This window comes from Octodon degus, unplaced genomic scaffold, assembly GCF_000260255.1.
Source record: "Octodon degus isolate 3935 unplaced genomic scaffold, OctDeg1.0 scaffold00254, whole genome shotgun sequence".
NCBI classification, from domain to species: domain Eukaryota; kingdom Metazoa; phylum Chordata; class Mammalia; order Rodentia; family Octodontidae; genus Octodon; species Octodon degus.
Window position 1 is genome coordinate 1,917,689 of NW_004524830.1, and position 13,221 is coordinate 1,930,909.

At 44.9% G+C, this 13,221-nt stretch overlaps 1 protein-coding gene across 6 annotated transcripts in view; it reads right to left on the minus strand.

The window, feature by feature from the left end:
* Positions 1-13,221, minus strand: part of Chchd6 (coiled-coil-helix-coiled-coil-helix domain containing 6) — a 264,538-nt gene that overhangs the window by 42,616 nt on the left and 208,701 nt on the right. For 3 of the 6 annotated variants that reach the window (XM_023706377.1, XM_023706378.1, XM_023706382.1), the window contains exon 6: positions 8,416-8,486. The exons of 2 other annotated variants lie outside the window; for them this stretch is intronic. In XM_023706377.1, coding sequence (XP_023562145.1) covers positions 8,416-8,486 — 71 coding nt within the window. Of the gene's footprint in view, positions 1-8,415; positions 8,487-13,221 lie in introns of those variants that run through there. One more of the 6 variants, XM_023706381.1, reaches the window with a different exon arrangement.

The window sequence follows — 13,221 nt, forward strand, 5'->3', positions numbered from 1 at the left end:
GAAGTACAAGAAGATATTCTCAAGGAAGGGCAGCTAGTCGGTTCATCAGCAAACAGCTCAGTCCCTGTCCTATTTGTTTCTTAGACAAATAGCATAGTGGAGAAGAACAAGTGCAGACTCATACAGACCTGGATTTCAGCCCACCCTGCCACTCCTTGGTCTGTGTCCCCGGGCAAGAATGTGGATTATCCCATCTGGACTGCGTAAGAACCCAAATGAAGCAGGCATGGTGCCTGCCCTGTTTTGCACACCAGAAAACTAAGTCTACCAGCAAACAGATCCACCTAGATTTCTGCAACCGCACTGCAGGGAAAGTAATGGCATCCGCCATCTGAGCATGAGGGACAGGGGTGACACAAGTGCTTCCCAAGACAGCTGGCATGTGATGATGTTCAGTGATTTTTTTAAAAAAGGAATATTAACTAAATGTTGGTTTATAAACGCATGTATTAAGAGGGTCTTTATTTGTTAATATCTCAAAGGGCAGGTTCATCAGTTTAAAGAAGGAATTTTGAATAGAAAACACTTCTTTTGAAAGGTTACCTAAGGTTATCTAAATAGGGAAGTGAGATGTAGTAACATCTTTGAATTCAGACTGAGTTGAATGTTATCTAGATTAAAGAATGTTTAAAATGCTATTTTATTTGGGGTTCAAATAAATGCCTATTGTTTCAATAAGTCATCTGTCAAGAGCTCACTGCAGAGAAGCAAACTGGAGAGGTGTAGGCACAGAACAATGCATCCTTGCAGGTGGGCCCATAGGCACCCAAGCCTGGGTCTTAAACCCTCACCTCTTGGGAGAACAGGGTGAAGGTGCACTACAGCAGCTGGACTCCTACAAGTTCCAAGACAGCCAGAAGTTCTGACAGCCGCATCTACATTAATCAGCCTATTTGGATCAAAGTCCTTGCAGCACAATGACTCAGTTTCAGGAAACAGTTAATAACCTTCTTCCTTCAACTCAATTGTTCTAACCTCTCTGAGGGCTAGCTCTTTGTGGGGCCAGGAAAGACGGTACAAGCCTCCTGACAATGAGAAGCCAAGACAGGCTTGGAATGAATCCCACGGGAAGAGGACTGAAGGTTGTCATAAAAAATAGATGTGACACAATAAACGCAGGATGTTCCCTGGGGTCTTAATCTCTTCCCTCAGTAAATCTGAACAATTCCGTCTGCTGTGCTTCTGTGTGGTGGAGGGCTCTATGAGTGCGTATGTACATACATACCTTGGGTATTCATTTCTATCCTAACAGCACAACTCTTCCAAAATAAGAGACCTCTTTAACTCTTTGCCATTCCTGCCACAACACCACAGCAAGGATTCTCTGCTGACCCTGAGGCAGGCAGGAGTCCTTTGAGACCCTGAAGTAGGTCAGTGTGGCCGAGGCCTCACTAAAGCTGGGGAACCTGAGAGAAGTTAGGAGATTCACCTGTGTTATGCATTCCTAGTGCAGCTGATGGAAGTCTGGTTCAGTCACATTTAACTTCTGCTCTACCTGGGCTGGCCTTTCCTGCTGGGCCAAGTACAATCATTTCTCAAAAGCTACATAAGACTTGTGTTTCCAGTTACAATGGAACAGTTCTGCTTTCTCCTGAATGGGACATTTCGGTTGGGATTAAAAATTATCTGTTTATCAGGAAGCTAGGAAAAAAAAATATCTGTTTGCAGGCATCTAAGGACCAAGAGAACTTGGATTCAAAGGCCAGGATGAAGTGAGAGGGACCATGGAGACAGGATAAAGGTTCATTCTTGGAGCCACTTTTCCTCAATTCCTGCCAGGTCCTGGGAAATAAGAAGGCAACCAAGCCATCTGATTGGACTGAAGAGATAAGGTGCTGCAGGCTGCTGAGTCAGCCGGGACTTAGGGGGTCGGGATTCTGGAGAGTAGTGAAACAACACACAATAGTTTTCTTCTTTCAAAACACTTGTCATGTTCCTGAGTTACTTGAGGCAAGAGGCTAAGAAGCTGGCTAAGAAGCCACCACAAGGCCAAGTGGAAGTTCCAGGGGCTTAGAGGCAAAAACAGTAGTGTGAACTCATCAAGAAAGAAGAATCCTAGAAACTGTACCTGCAGAGCAAGAGTGACTCAAAACAGACTGAGCATTATAGGAGCTGTAAGCATAAGCTTTTCATCAGCTGAGTCCCAATGGAAGAAAGACAACCTGCTCTCATACATTTGGTCACCAAAGAGCAGGCTGGAACCTCTTGGGGGAAGATAATACCACCACAGCCTCCGGAAGTTCTTTGTACAATGTCTGACATCCAATCAAGAATTACCAGGCACACAAACAAATAGTATAGGGTGGGGCACAGAAACAAACCCACACATGATTTTAAAGTAACTATAATTAACATGTTCAAGAAAATAGACAGCAAAAAGCAGAATTTCACTTGAGACTGAACATCTTAAATAAATAAATAAATAAATGGAATGGAAAGTCTATAATTGAAAGAAATGCAGTAACTTGAAATTCAGCACTCAATAATAGGTGTAAGGCAAATTTGACATAATAAAGAGAGGATCGGTAACCTAAAAGATCAATACAAAAAATGCTGGCCACAGCACAGACTTTTTAAAAAATGATGAAAACAGAAAAAAAAAAAAAGAAAAAAAAAAGAGAAGAGACAAATGACAGTAAAACATATACCTGAGACTCCAGAAAGGAGGAAAGAGAAAACAGGGACAGCATTATTTGGAAAGACAATGCCTGATAAATTTTTAAAACTGACAAAAAAAAAAAAAAAGCATCAATCTCAAAGACATGAACCCCAAATAAGGAGAAAGGGAAGAAAATCTGTATCTAAGCTCACCTTAATAAAACCGCTATAAAACCAAAGACAGAGAAATGCTTAAAAGCAGACAGAGGGAAAAAGGAGGCACCTCACAGGAGGGACAGCAACATCAATACCTGATGTCTCCAGAGAAGAACACACCACCTAAGTATGGAAAGTTGTCTCTAAAGAACTGAAGAACTGATTGCTGCACCCCTTAAAATAAAGGCAATTAAAAGCAAAATTTTACTAAATAAAGTTACACTAAAAGAATTCCTTTAGGGGCTGGGGAGATGGCTCAGTGGAATAAGTGCTTCCCTGGCAAGTGCAAGGGCCTGAGTTCAATCCCCATTTCCATGCCCCCTGCAAAAAAAAAAAAAAAAAGACTGAGCGACCCGGGGCCGGGATATAGCTCAGTAGGATAAGCACATGCCTGGTAAATGCAAGGGCCAGAGTTCAACTTCCAGTTCCACAAAAAAAAAAAAAAAAAAAAAATTCCTTTAGTTGGGAGCAAAGTGATGTCAGAAGGAAACAATCAATCTGCATATTAATAAAGACAGAGAATAGATGGATGGAAAGGACACCACCCACTCTCAAAGCACATATTCTCTTCTGGTGCACAGGAAAAAAAAAAAAAAAAAAAAACAAAAAAACAAACAGATTCTACACTGGGTCATGAAACAAGTACCCAAATTTTCAAAGCGTCTATAGTATGTTCTCTAATTGCAGCAAATTAAATTAGAAATAAATTGTTCAAAAGGTAGTTACAAAATTCCCAAATGTTTGGAAATTACTCAGTACACTTCTTAAAAAGAAATGAGAATAAAAATTAGAAGGTTTTAAAACTAAATTATAGGGCTGGAGAGATGGCTCAGTAGTCTAAAGCACCTACTTAGAACAAGCTTAGCAAAGCATCAGGGACCGCGGTTCAATCCCCCAACACCACATGCCAGCCAGCCCCGCCCCCTGGTGGGCTGAGCTGGTCACACACACACACACACACACACACACACACACTCTCTCTCTCTCTCTCTCTCTCTCTCTCAAATAAATAAAAAAAAAATTTAAAACTAAATTATAATGTAACATACCAAAACTCATAGGCAGTAGCTAAAGCTGTGCTTAGAGATAGAAAAATTCATAGGCTTAGGGGCACAGATTAAAAAGAAGCTGGTAAGGGTATAGTCATGCACTGCATGAGACAGGCATCTTCAGGTGACACTGCTATATAAACAGCAGAGCACACTCACCCACAGAGGTAGTCAGCCACCCACACACTCTTCATCTATCACCCAAGATATAGGAGGCTACTGTCATCTGGCTCTAATTTCTTTTTCAGTAACTACAATGGGTACATTCTTTAAAAACAATAGAAGCATAGTACAAAAGTAGCCAAGCCGGTGAGATAATTACTTGTCATCACATATTATGTGCTGTATGCACTGTAGGTGCTCTACTTCTATACAACTGAGAGCATGGCACTACCACAAACACGAGTATGACCTAATGGGTGTGCTATGGCATTACAGTGGCTTGGCAGTGCAGGCAACAGGAATGTGGTAGCTCCCTGGTAATCTCCTGGGATCACCACTATATCCATCATGGTCTGTTGTTGACTAAAGCAACATGCAGTGAATGACTGTATTGCATTGCTCTTCAGATAAAATGAAAACCCCTGCAGTGGTCTGGCTCCTGCTTGGAGTTTCGCTTTTGTCTCTTTTCTCATTCATTACTCTCGGCCACACAGGCCTTGTTTCAGTACTGTGAATAAACTGCTGCTTGCCTTGCTGCCTTTGCACACGCTAAAACTGGTCTAAACTGCCTTACCCTTCTGTGTCTTCTGGCCAGTTTCTTATATTCCAGAAGTCAGTGTAGCATTGCCTTAGAGAAGACTTCTCCAAAGTCTACATCTAAATCAGGTTCTCGGGCCTGAGGAGGTAGCTCAGTAGAATAAACATTTGCCTAGCAAGCACAGGGTGCTGAGTTCAAACCCCGGTACCGCAAAAAATAAAAATAAAATAAATCAGGTTCTTCTGACATATTCCTTAACTCACATTTTTTCTTTCATGACATTCATTACTATAATTAATAGCTTTTGGGGAAACTGCTTATTGTGCAAATTAATTTTAAAATTCCGATTATTATTCCCTTAATGCTCTAAGTTCCTTGCTGGCAGAGACTATAGCTATCTTGCTCATCTCCGTATCCCTGGGCCCTAGTACAGTGCCTTGGCAAGTCATACACATGCTATATACGTGTGTTAAGTGAATGAACAAAAACATGGACATCTAGTTTACTATCTAAGTAACCATTCAGTTTACCCAAAGCTGTTAAAAAATGTTCCACTGTCTTGGAAGAAAACTCCCAATATTACTGCTGCCAGCAGTTGGCATTTATTTCTATGACATTTACAATGCAATTTACAATCATTTACTAATCCAAGAAATCTCCCAAAGATTTTTTGCCCTTGATATTTAAGGAAAATATTTTCTAACTTTACACTACATCCTGTTTACTACGTTTGGGAAAAGACAAAGTATTTTGGAAACTCAATTTATCACATTTGTTCTACACCAAGCAGGTGCTGTAAAAGTGATTCAAATGACTACCATCATCAATAACAGCACTAAGGCCTTTTGGGCTGTTGTAACACAGTATAGACAAGGTGCTTAGAAACAACAGGCATTCCTTTCTTGTGGTGCTAGGGATGGGGATGCCCAGGTCCAGGCACAACAGACCCAGTGAGCTACAAGTCTTGCTTCCTGTTTCATAGATGGTGCCTTCTCTCTGGTCCTCATGTTGGTAAAGGTGCCAGTTTTACAAGGGCACTAATCCCATGTGCCCCTACCCCTATAGGGCCTCGCTTGCTCCCCACTGACCAGGTTTCTGAGGGACATAGGTTCGATCTACTGTAGTCACACTAACACCAACAACAACTGTTGATACAGTGGGTCTGCTTCCCTGGTGGGTCTTGGACACCCATCACTCAAAGCATAAGGCGGCTATCCTAAACCTGTAAGTGGCAAGGCTGAGGGCTGAGCTGGATGGGCCAACTCCGCCACCCAGGCAGTCTTGTAGGGCTCTACCTGCTGCCTGTCTCATAGAGAGAGAGATCTGTCCCAGAACACAGCAATGCAAACATCAGGGAAGCTTGCACCTCTGAGCTAAGTTGGAACATCAGGCCTGCCACATAACCAGCTATTAAGTCACCTTTTAGTCACGGTGCCAAAATACGTGAGAAAAGCAGTGTGAAAGGAGGAAAGTTTTGTTTTTTGTTTTTTCTTTTTTTTTTTTTTTTTTTTTTTTTTTCTCATAGGCTTTCAGTCTGCAGTCACTCAGGCCTGTGGCTTTAGGCCTGTAGCACTATAGCCCATCAAAGTGGGAGCAAGTGGCAGAGCAAGTCCTTCATGATAGCAGGAGAACAGAAAATAAGATGGCAGGGCAGGGCCTCAGTCTTTTCTAAGAACACTCTCCTGATGACCTCCTCTTAATATTCTTCCTCTGTCCCAACAACACCATAGGCCGAGTGGCCTTGGATGCGTGGGCTTTCGATGATGTTCCTGATCCAACTCTGTGCCAGCACAGTAGGGGAGGTATTCGTCCTCGGCTCTGCATATGTCATATGGAGCTTGAAGCAGGAAATGACAGGAGGGAACCGAAGGGCCGGGCAGAGTAGCTACCCCTCAGTGATGTGCTCAGGAAAGGCAGTAATTATTGTCAAAGGATACTGTAAACAAACAAAACTCTTATACTATACTTAGGCTAGAGACACACTCATGTATGTCTCTCCCTTGCCTTCAGAGGTAGAAGAGTGGAAAAGCTTTTGACAATAAAGTCAGATTCACAAAGGCAGGTGTCACAGGGCAATGGTCACTGATTGCAGAGCTGGCCAGCTGTCTGGCTCCTGGGCCCCCACCTCACCCCATTAGAGCTTCTTCCCTCCATAGGCAGGCTATGCTGCTGCTCCTTTCTCCAGGTGGACATGGAGAGGGCCCCGAGGCTGCTCCTCTCTCACTACCAGGGATCACATTACTGCAGTGGCTGCCACTTTGCTGCCTCTTTGATGTGGCTGCTCCTCCTACTCCCCTTCTCCAAGTTGACATTCTGAGTATTTCCAGCACTAGATGAACCTGCTGCACAGGGAGGAAGCCCTGAGAAACAGGCCCCTGAGCTTTCCCTAGCCAGGTACCTGAGCAGGCAGGTGGCACAACCCTGAGGCACAGCAGGGTATCTGCTGTCCCTGTGGTGTTGCAGTGCCCCCGGCTGCTGTTTCAACCTCTCCTTGTCTCCACTTGCAGACTGGAAGTCTCATACTCCCAAGTTCCTATTCTTGCTCTAGGACTTGAAATTTCAAGACAATTGTTTGTTTTCCAAAACCCATTCTTTAATTGGTTCTGCCACAGCCTACTTTCTCATTGCAAGTGTTTCACACTCAGGAATAAAACCCCCATAATGATAGATATATAGTTGCATTCTCTTAATGAATAGAATGATTTTTTCTAATGGTGTTTGTAAGTAGGATCACAAGTCTGCATCTTGTACAGCAATTAACCACTAAGAAGAATATATGCAGTGTATTATTTGTTGAAACTGTACTTTCGATTTGATTTGAAACTGTCTCATTGCTATATGTTTATCAATAAAACTTTGAAAAGAAAAAAAAAACAACCCATAATGCTCCCTGTGCTGTACTCTGCATGGTGCACACATCCTATGACTAGACATCTGTCCTTACTGTCCTCCTGCTTCTATGTTTGTCCGCAGCATTTTCACAAGTATTTTGTTACCTCTCACTTCTCCAAACTCCTGTTTTCTTTGCTTGGTGTCAGATTCAACCACCTTGCACTGTGATGGATTTCTCTGGTGAATCACCCTGCCTTGCTCCTGGAAGTTGGGGATATCAGTTCACTGAGATTTCTTGGGTTCACAGAGACCCTCTTCACACAGAGAACTCCCAAGGTCCATCTCCCTCCTCCTTCCAGAGGTCTCCTCTGACCTCCCAGGGCCCTGTACCTGCGACCATGGAGAGGCACACTTATAAAGGACACATGGCACCCACCTCACTTCTCACAATACCCCAGCTCAGAGCACTTAAGGCAGCTCAGGAGTGTGACATATGGATCAGTGCTGACACTCAGAACTGTGTCACCCAAGCAAGCCATCAGTTTCTCTGAGCCTCAGCTCCTCTGGGGTAGAGCATGGCATGCTGTGAGCTCTGTATGCATGAGGCATGGTGCACACACCAACAGTACAGGAGTCTCCCATAGGGGGCATGCTATAAACACTGGCCCCTACCCTCAAATCTGAGGAGCGGACAGACTAGCAACACTTCTACCTAACCCCTAGGAGCCAGATCACCATGAAGACCATAACTGTTTAGCACACACAGGGCCTAAAACAACTGCAGTCTGTCTCAGCCCTGCATCAATTTGCCAAGGAGCTAGGAAGAACTGAGTGCTAATTTGGCCAATTACTGATGACCAATGGCTATCTCAGACTCAGGTGAGAGAGCTGAGGAACAGATGGTTGCCTGTATTATTAGAGAAATTTGAAATTAGGCAGGTGGTGGCAGGTTTCAAGCCATATGAGAGAATTTTTACAAATGCAGGCAAACTTATAAAAGAATAATAGGCAAATTCTTACTTGATTGTGTTTTCTGCCTTCGTAGCTGCCTCATGGAATTGCTGTGAGGACAGTTTATACATCTCAGCATTCTACAAAGAGAAAAACAGAACTGGTTACCGAAGATTGAAATTTCCCTCTGGCTCCCTCATGGGGATGCAACCACATTAGAAATCGACAGATGCTAATTTCTTGACCAGCATCAAAGCAGTCTGGTGATTAATCCACAGCTTGGGTTCTAGCTCCTACCCTGCATCCACCACTGCTGCAGATCCCAGAATAGCACAGGCTGGAGGAACACTGCGAGATCCTCCACCCAGGAACAAACCTGCCTGCCACCTGTTTTTGTGTATAAAGTTTTACTGGCACACAGCCATACTCATTGTTTACCCACTGCCTATAGCTGCCTATGTGCTACAATGACAGAGTTAGTGGTGACAGAGACTGCATGGCCTACAGAGCCTAAAACGCTCACTATCTTTACGGAAAAACACTGCTGAGTCTTGTTCTTATTTAGTTCCCATGCTACAAGTAGACTCTGCTACTCAGAAGGTTGAAGGGAGGTGTTCAAAGCCATACAGCTGGGCTAGGGAGATAGCTCAGTGGCACAGTGCCTACCTGGCAAGTGTAAGGTCCTGAGTTCGATTCCCAATGCCAAAGGAAAAAAAAGCCACGCAGCCAGAGCAGCACTAGCCAAGTGTCTGGATGCCCAGTCTGAGACACTCTGCTGCCTACTTTGTCATCTTGCTCATTGGCACAGCAACCATGAATCTGGAATGCTGCAGGGAGGCTCTGAGAATACTTACTGCACACGCATCTGCCCAACCAGATTGGCAGAGAGAGACCTAGCTGGGCTCGTGTCCTGCTGCTGCACTGTGATGCTCCAGATCCAGCACTCTCTTTTCCCTGTGAAGCCTTAGCCACTCTGCTCATTCACAGAAGAGATGGATCCTGACACACCTGCCTACTACCTGCCACCACACTGCAGGTGGCAGTTCTATGAAGCCCACAGACACCTGAGTGCAGGGAGAAGCCAGGTGTCAGAGAAAGGTCAGGTGGTCCTGGGAGGGCCAGGGTCAGACAGGGTCTGATCAGACCTCCCCAGTGGTCATGAGGAAAAGAGCAGCAGGTGCCATGTGGCCCCCAGATCTGACCACATTTGCCCCATAAAGCTGCCATGGAGTAATCATCCATGCTTTACAGATGAGCAAAGAGGTTCATCTGTAAATTCCTGCAAGGAGCCTGAGTGGCAGTGAAGGGACCACAAAGCTACAAGGATGTGCTCCCTAGTCTGCTTGTGACAGCCTAATCATACCTACACAAAAGGAGTAGCCACTCCTTAGGCAGGGGACAGCGAATGGTCCCTAGCTCAAAAGCACACAGGCAGAGCGGCTGCATGCACACAGAAGCCAGACATGTCTTCATGGAAGGTTGCACATGCAGGTCAACAACCTACTCGCACAGACCCACGGGCATGGAGGGCATGTCTGGGCTGGAACCTGCCACGTCAGATTTTCCTATTGCCCCACCGACCCAGAATGTGTTGACTGGGAGGTCTGCGGGGGTGGTGTGGGAGTTGTGGGGGCCAACCTCTAAGTGAGGGCACATGGGGCACATGGCCACTGCCTTGTGCTCGAATTCTGCCCAGGACTGCCCAGTCTTCCCAGGACTTCCAAGGAGGGTGGAAACCACTTCTGGGCCTTTCCTTCTCTAGCTGCCTGCTGAGTGGACTCAGGCAATTCTTAGTGCCTGTCTTCTCATAAATAATGAGAACAGGCAGGACAATATCTTAGTCATCTCTGAACTGGGAGAGAACACACATCCCTCAGTGGTCAAGAATGCCAATGTTTCCAGCACATAGCAGGCATGAAGTGCGTTTTCCTACCACCTCTACCTCACCAGTACCAGGGCACTGGTGTTCTCACTGGAGTCCTCATTTCTAAGCAAGAGATTATGACTTTGTCTGGGCCAGGCTGACACTCATCAACGCTACTGTTCTGGTTGAAGGGGTAAGCACAGAGATCAACGATCCAAATCACAGCCTCCTTGCCCTCCACGCAGGCCTCTTCTATGACATCACTGGCGGGATCAGACTCGCTTGGCCTCTGCATTCAAGACCCATCACCAGGATGTGGTGTGGTGTGGTGTGGTGTGGTGCACAGGCCTACACAGTAATTTGGTGTTTCTTCAATCCAGCTGTGGTTTCTGGATTAAAGAAACACCATGTACTTTCCCTGTGACTTGTTTTCTTACCTGCAAGACAGGGTGACTAAGAGACAGCCATTAACATGGATCCCATTCAGTCTAGCACAGCCACTCTGATTGTGCCACTGATATTTCTGAAGCTAACACGTGCATTGCTCTCCAACTGCCCATATTGATCTCAGTGTCCTTCACACAAGGCAATCTCATGGCTCAGTCCTCCTCTCTGGCTCAAACCTCTCTTCCTGTAGTTATGCTACAGGACTCTGTGATGTCACTTGTTGATGTTAGTGTTACAGGGAGGACTGTGGCTAAGAGGAGGCTTGGTATGCTGAGGCTGAGATGCTCAGACCCTGTACTCTGGACCCTGTCTAGGAGCAGCGTGGCCTGAGTGACAATGACAAGCAATTGAGTAAGTTGCCAGTTCACAGTCAACATGTGGTCAGCAAGATTTCTCATAGGAAGTACCCACAGGCCAAGAAATAGTTGTGATTATCCCACTGCAGCTTCCACTATCGTTTCTCAGAATGACTCAGTGAAATTCCCTCTTAAGCCCTGTCCTGTCCTGACCCACCCTGCCTTCCTCATCTAATCTGCCTGACAAGACCCACAGGGACAGATGTCATCATGATTGCAGCCCCCTCTGTCCCAGGAAGGTTCTGGTCCATAATTTGGAGTATAGTACTGGCTTCCTGTGTTCATGAACTCTTTGCCCATTTGGCTTTTCTGAGACTGCTGAAGTGGACCAAACCTCTTCAGGACAAGTCAGACAGACTGCATGACTACCATTGAGGGGCTCCTCAGAGAACTGGCTACCAGCAGCATTCATCCCGAAAACTCAACAAGTACCAGAGAACTCTGAGACATATGCACCTGTTATGGCCTGGGGGCAGGGTGTGTGCGTGCGTGCTCATACAACACCAGTCAGGATTACAGCTGTGCCAGGTGCTGTGGGCACAAGTGAAAGGGCAGCCTGGCAGAAACTATGCATCAAACTATCTCCTTGGAAGTAGATACCAGAACCAAGGTATCATTTTTCTATATTAATGTTTTTGAAAAATTAATACATACCATTTAAATAATGAGAACAGGCAGGACAATATCTTAGTCACTTTCTTGTCATCAGACATAATACCCAGTGCCTACAACTTAAAGGAGACATACTTTAAATACTTTTGGCTCATGTTTTATTCCACAGTCAGCTGGCTCCAAGGCAGGATCACATGTGAGAGGAGCTGGAGGAAAAGAGTTGTTCATAGTATGGCAGACAGGAAACAGTCAAGGAAATATACCCTGGCAGGCTATGTTCACCATTGTCCATCTCCTGCAACCAGCCCTTACCTCTTAACAGCACATTTAGCCGTAAACTCATCAGTGGACTAATCTACCCAGTATATAGCACGCCTATGATGCAATTACCTCTCAAAAGACCTGCCTGTAATTGTGCAAGACTTTGAGGGATTTCTAGATATCAACGATAACATCCTGCCCCTGGCCCCCTAAAGATTCATGTGGATCTCTTTATGAAAAATGCATTTGGTTCATCTCAAATAGTTGCCAAATCTCAACAATTTCAGCACTGCTGAAAAGTCCAATTCAAAAGTCTGAGACATAAGGCAAACTCTTTAGCTGTGAACTATTATAAAACTCAAGTTAAACACTGCTAATACACAATAGCACAGGTTAAATACTCCCATTCTAAAAGGGAGCAATAGGTGCACAGAAATAACTCAACAGGGCAAACATTAAATCCTGCAGCTCTGAGTCCAACATTCCTGGTGAAGACATAACAAATGGTTTGCCTGGCCCTACCCTACACCATTATTGGTAGACACAGCCTTCATGGGCTCTCTTGAGCTGGCTTTGTTCACTCCCGTGGCTTTCCTCCGACATTCCATATTCTTGGCTTCTAAAATTCCCTGGGCCTGAAACCTCAGCCTTACTCTCAGTTTCAAGCACTGACCTCTCAGGAGCACACTGCCTGGCTTCCCAGGCCTTCTGATACCGGACTAGAAGCCTTCCTGATACCACAACTCTTGCTTCTGCATATTTATAAAACTAGCACTACAGGAATGATGCCAAGATCTGCTACCACCTCAAACAGTAGTTGGATCCTTCAATCATGGCTGCAGAGACATTTGAGTGCTTGGATGGCTGAGACACTATAAAATGAATCCCAGGAACAAATTCACTATGTGGCCATGCTGAAGCCTGGTATCCTGGGACTTTCTTCTCAAAGTGAACTCTTTCACTTTACAATTTTAAGCCTGTGAAGGGCAGGGCCTTGCTGGTTCTTCACATTTCCTCAGGGTACTTTTCTTACTGCCCCACTGTAATGTTCTTGGCTTCTTTTTAATGATAATATTTTTCACTACAAAGCTGCTCCAACTATCCCAAATTTATAGTTTGTTTTCTGGTGAAACTCAGAACTTAAAAACCAAGAGCCATTTGCTCTTGATTCTCAATGCAGAGTTGGCTAAAAGTCCCCAGTGGTACCCATGTCATGTCCTAAATAATAGGTTGCTTTGAAATTTCATCAGCTGGGGCCAGGGAGATGGCTCAGTGGGATAAGCTCTTCCCTGGCAAGTGCAAGGGCCTGAGTTCAATCCCTGGTTCCGCAAAAAA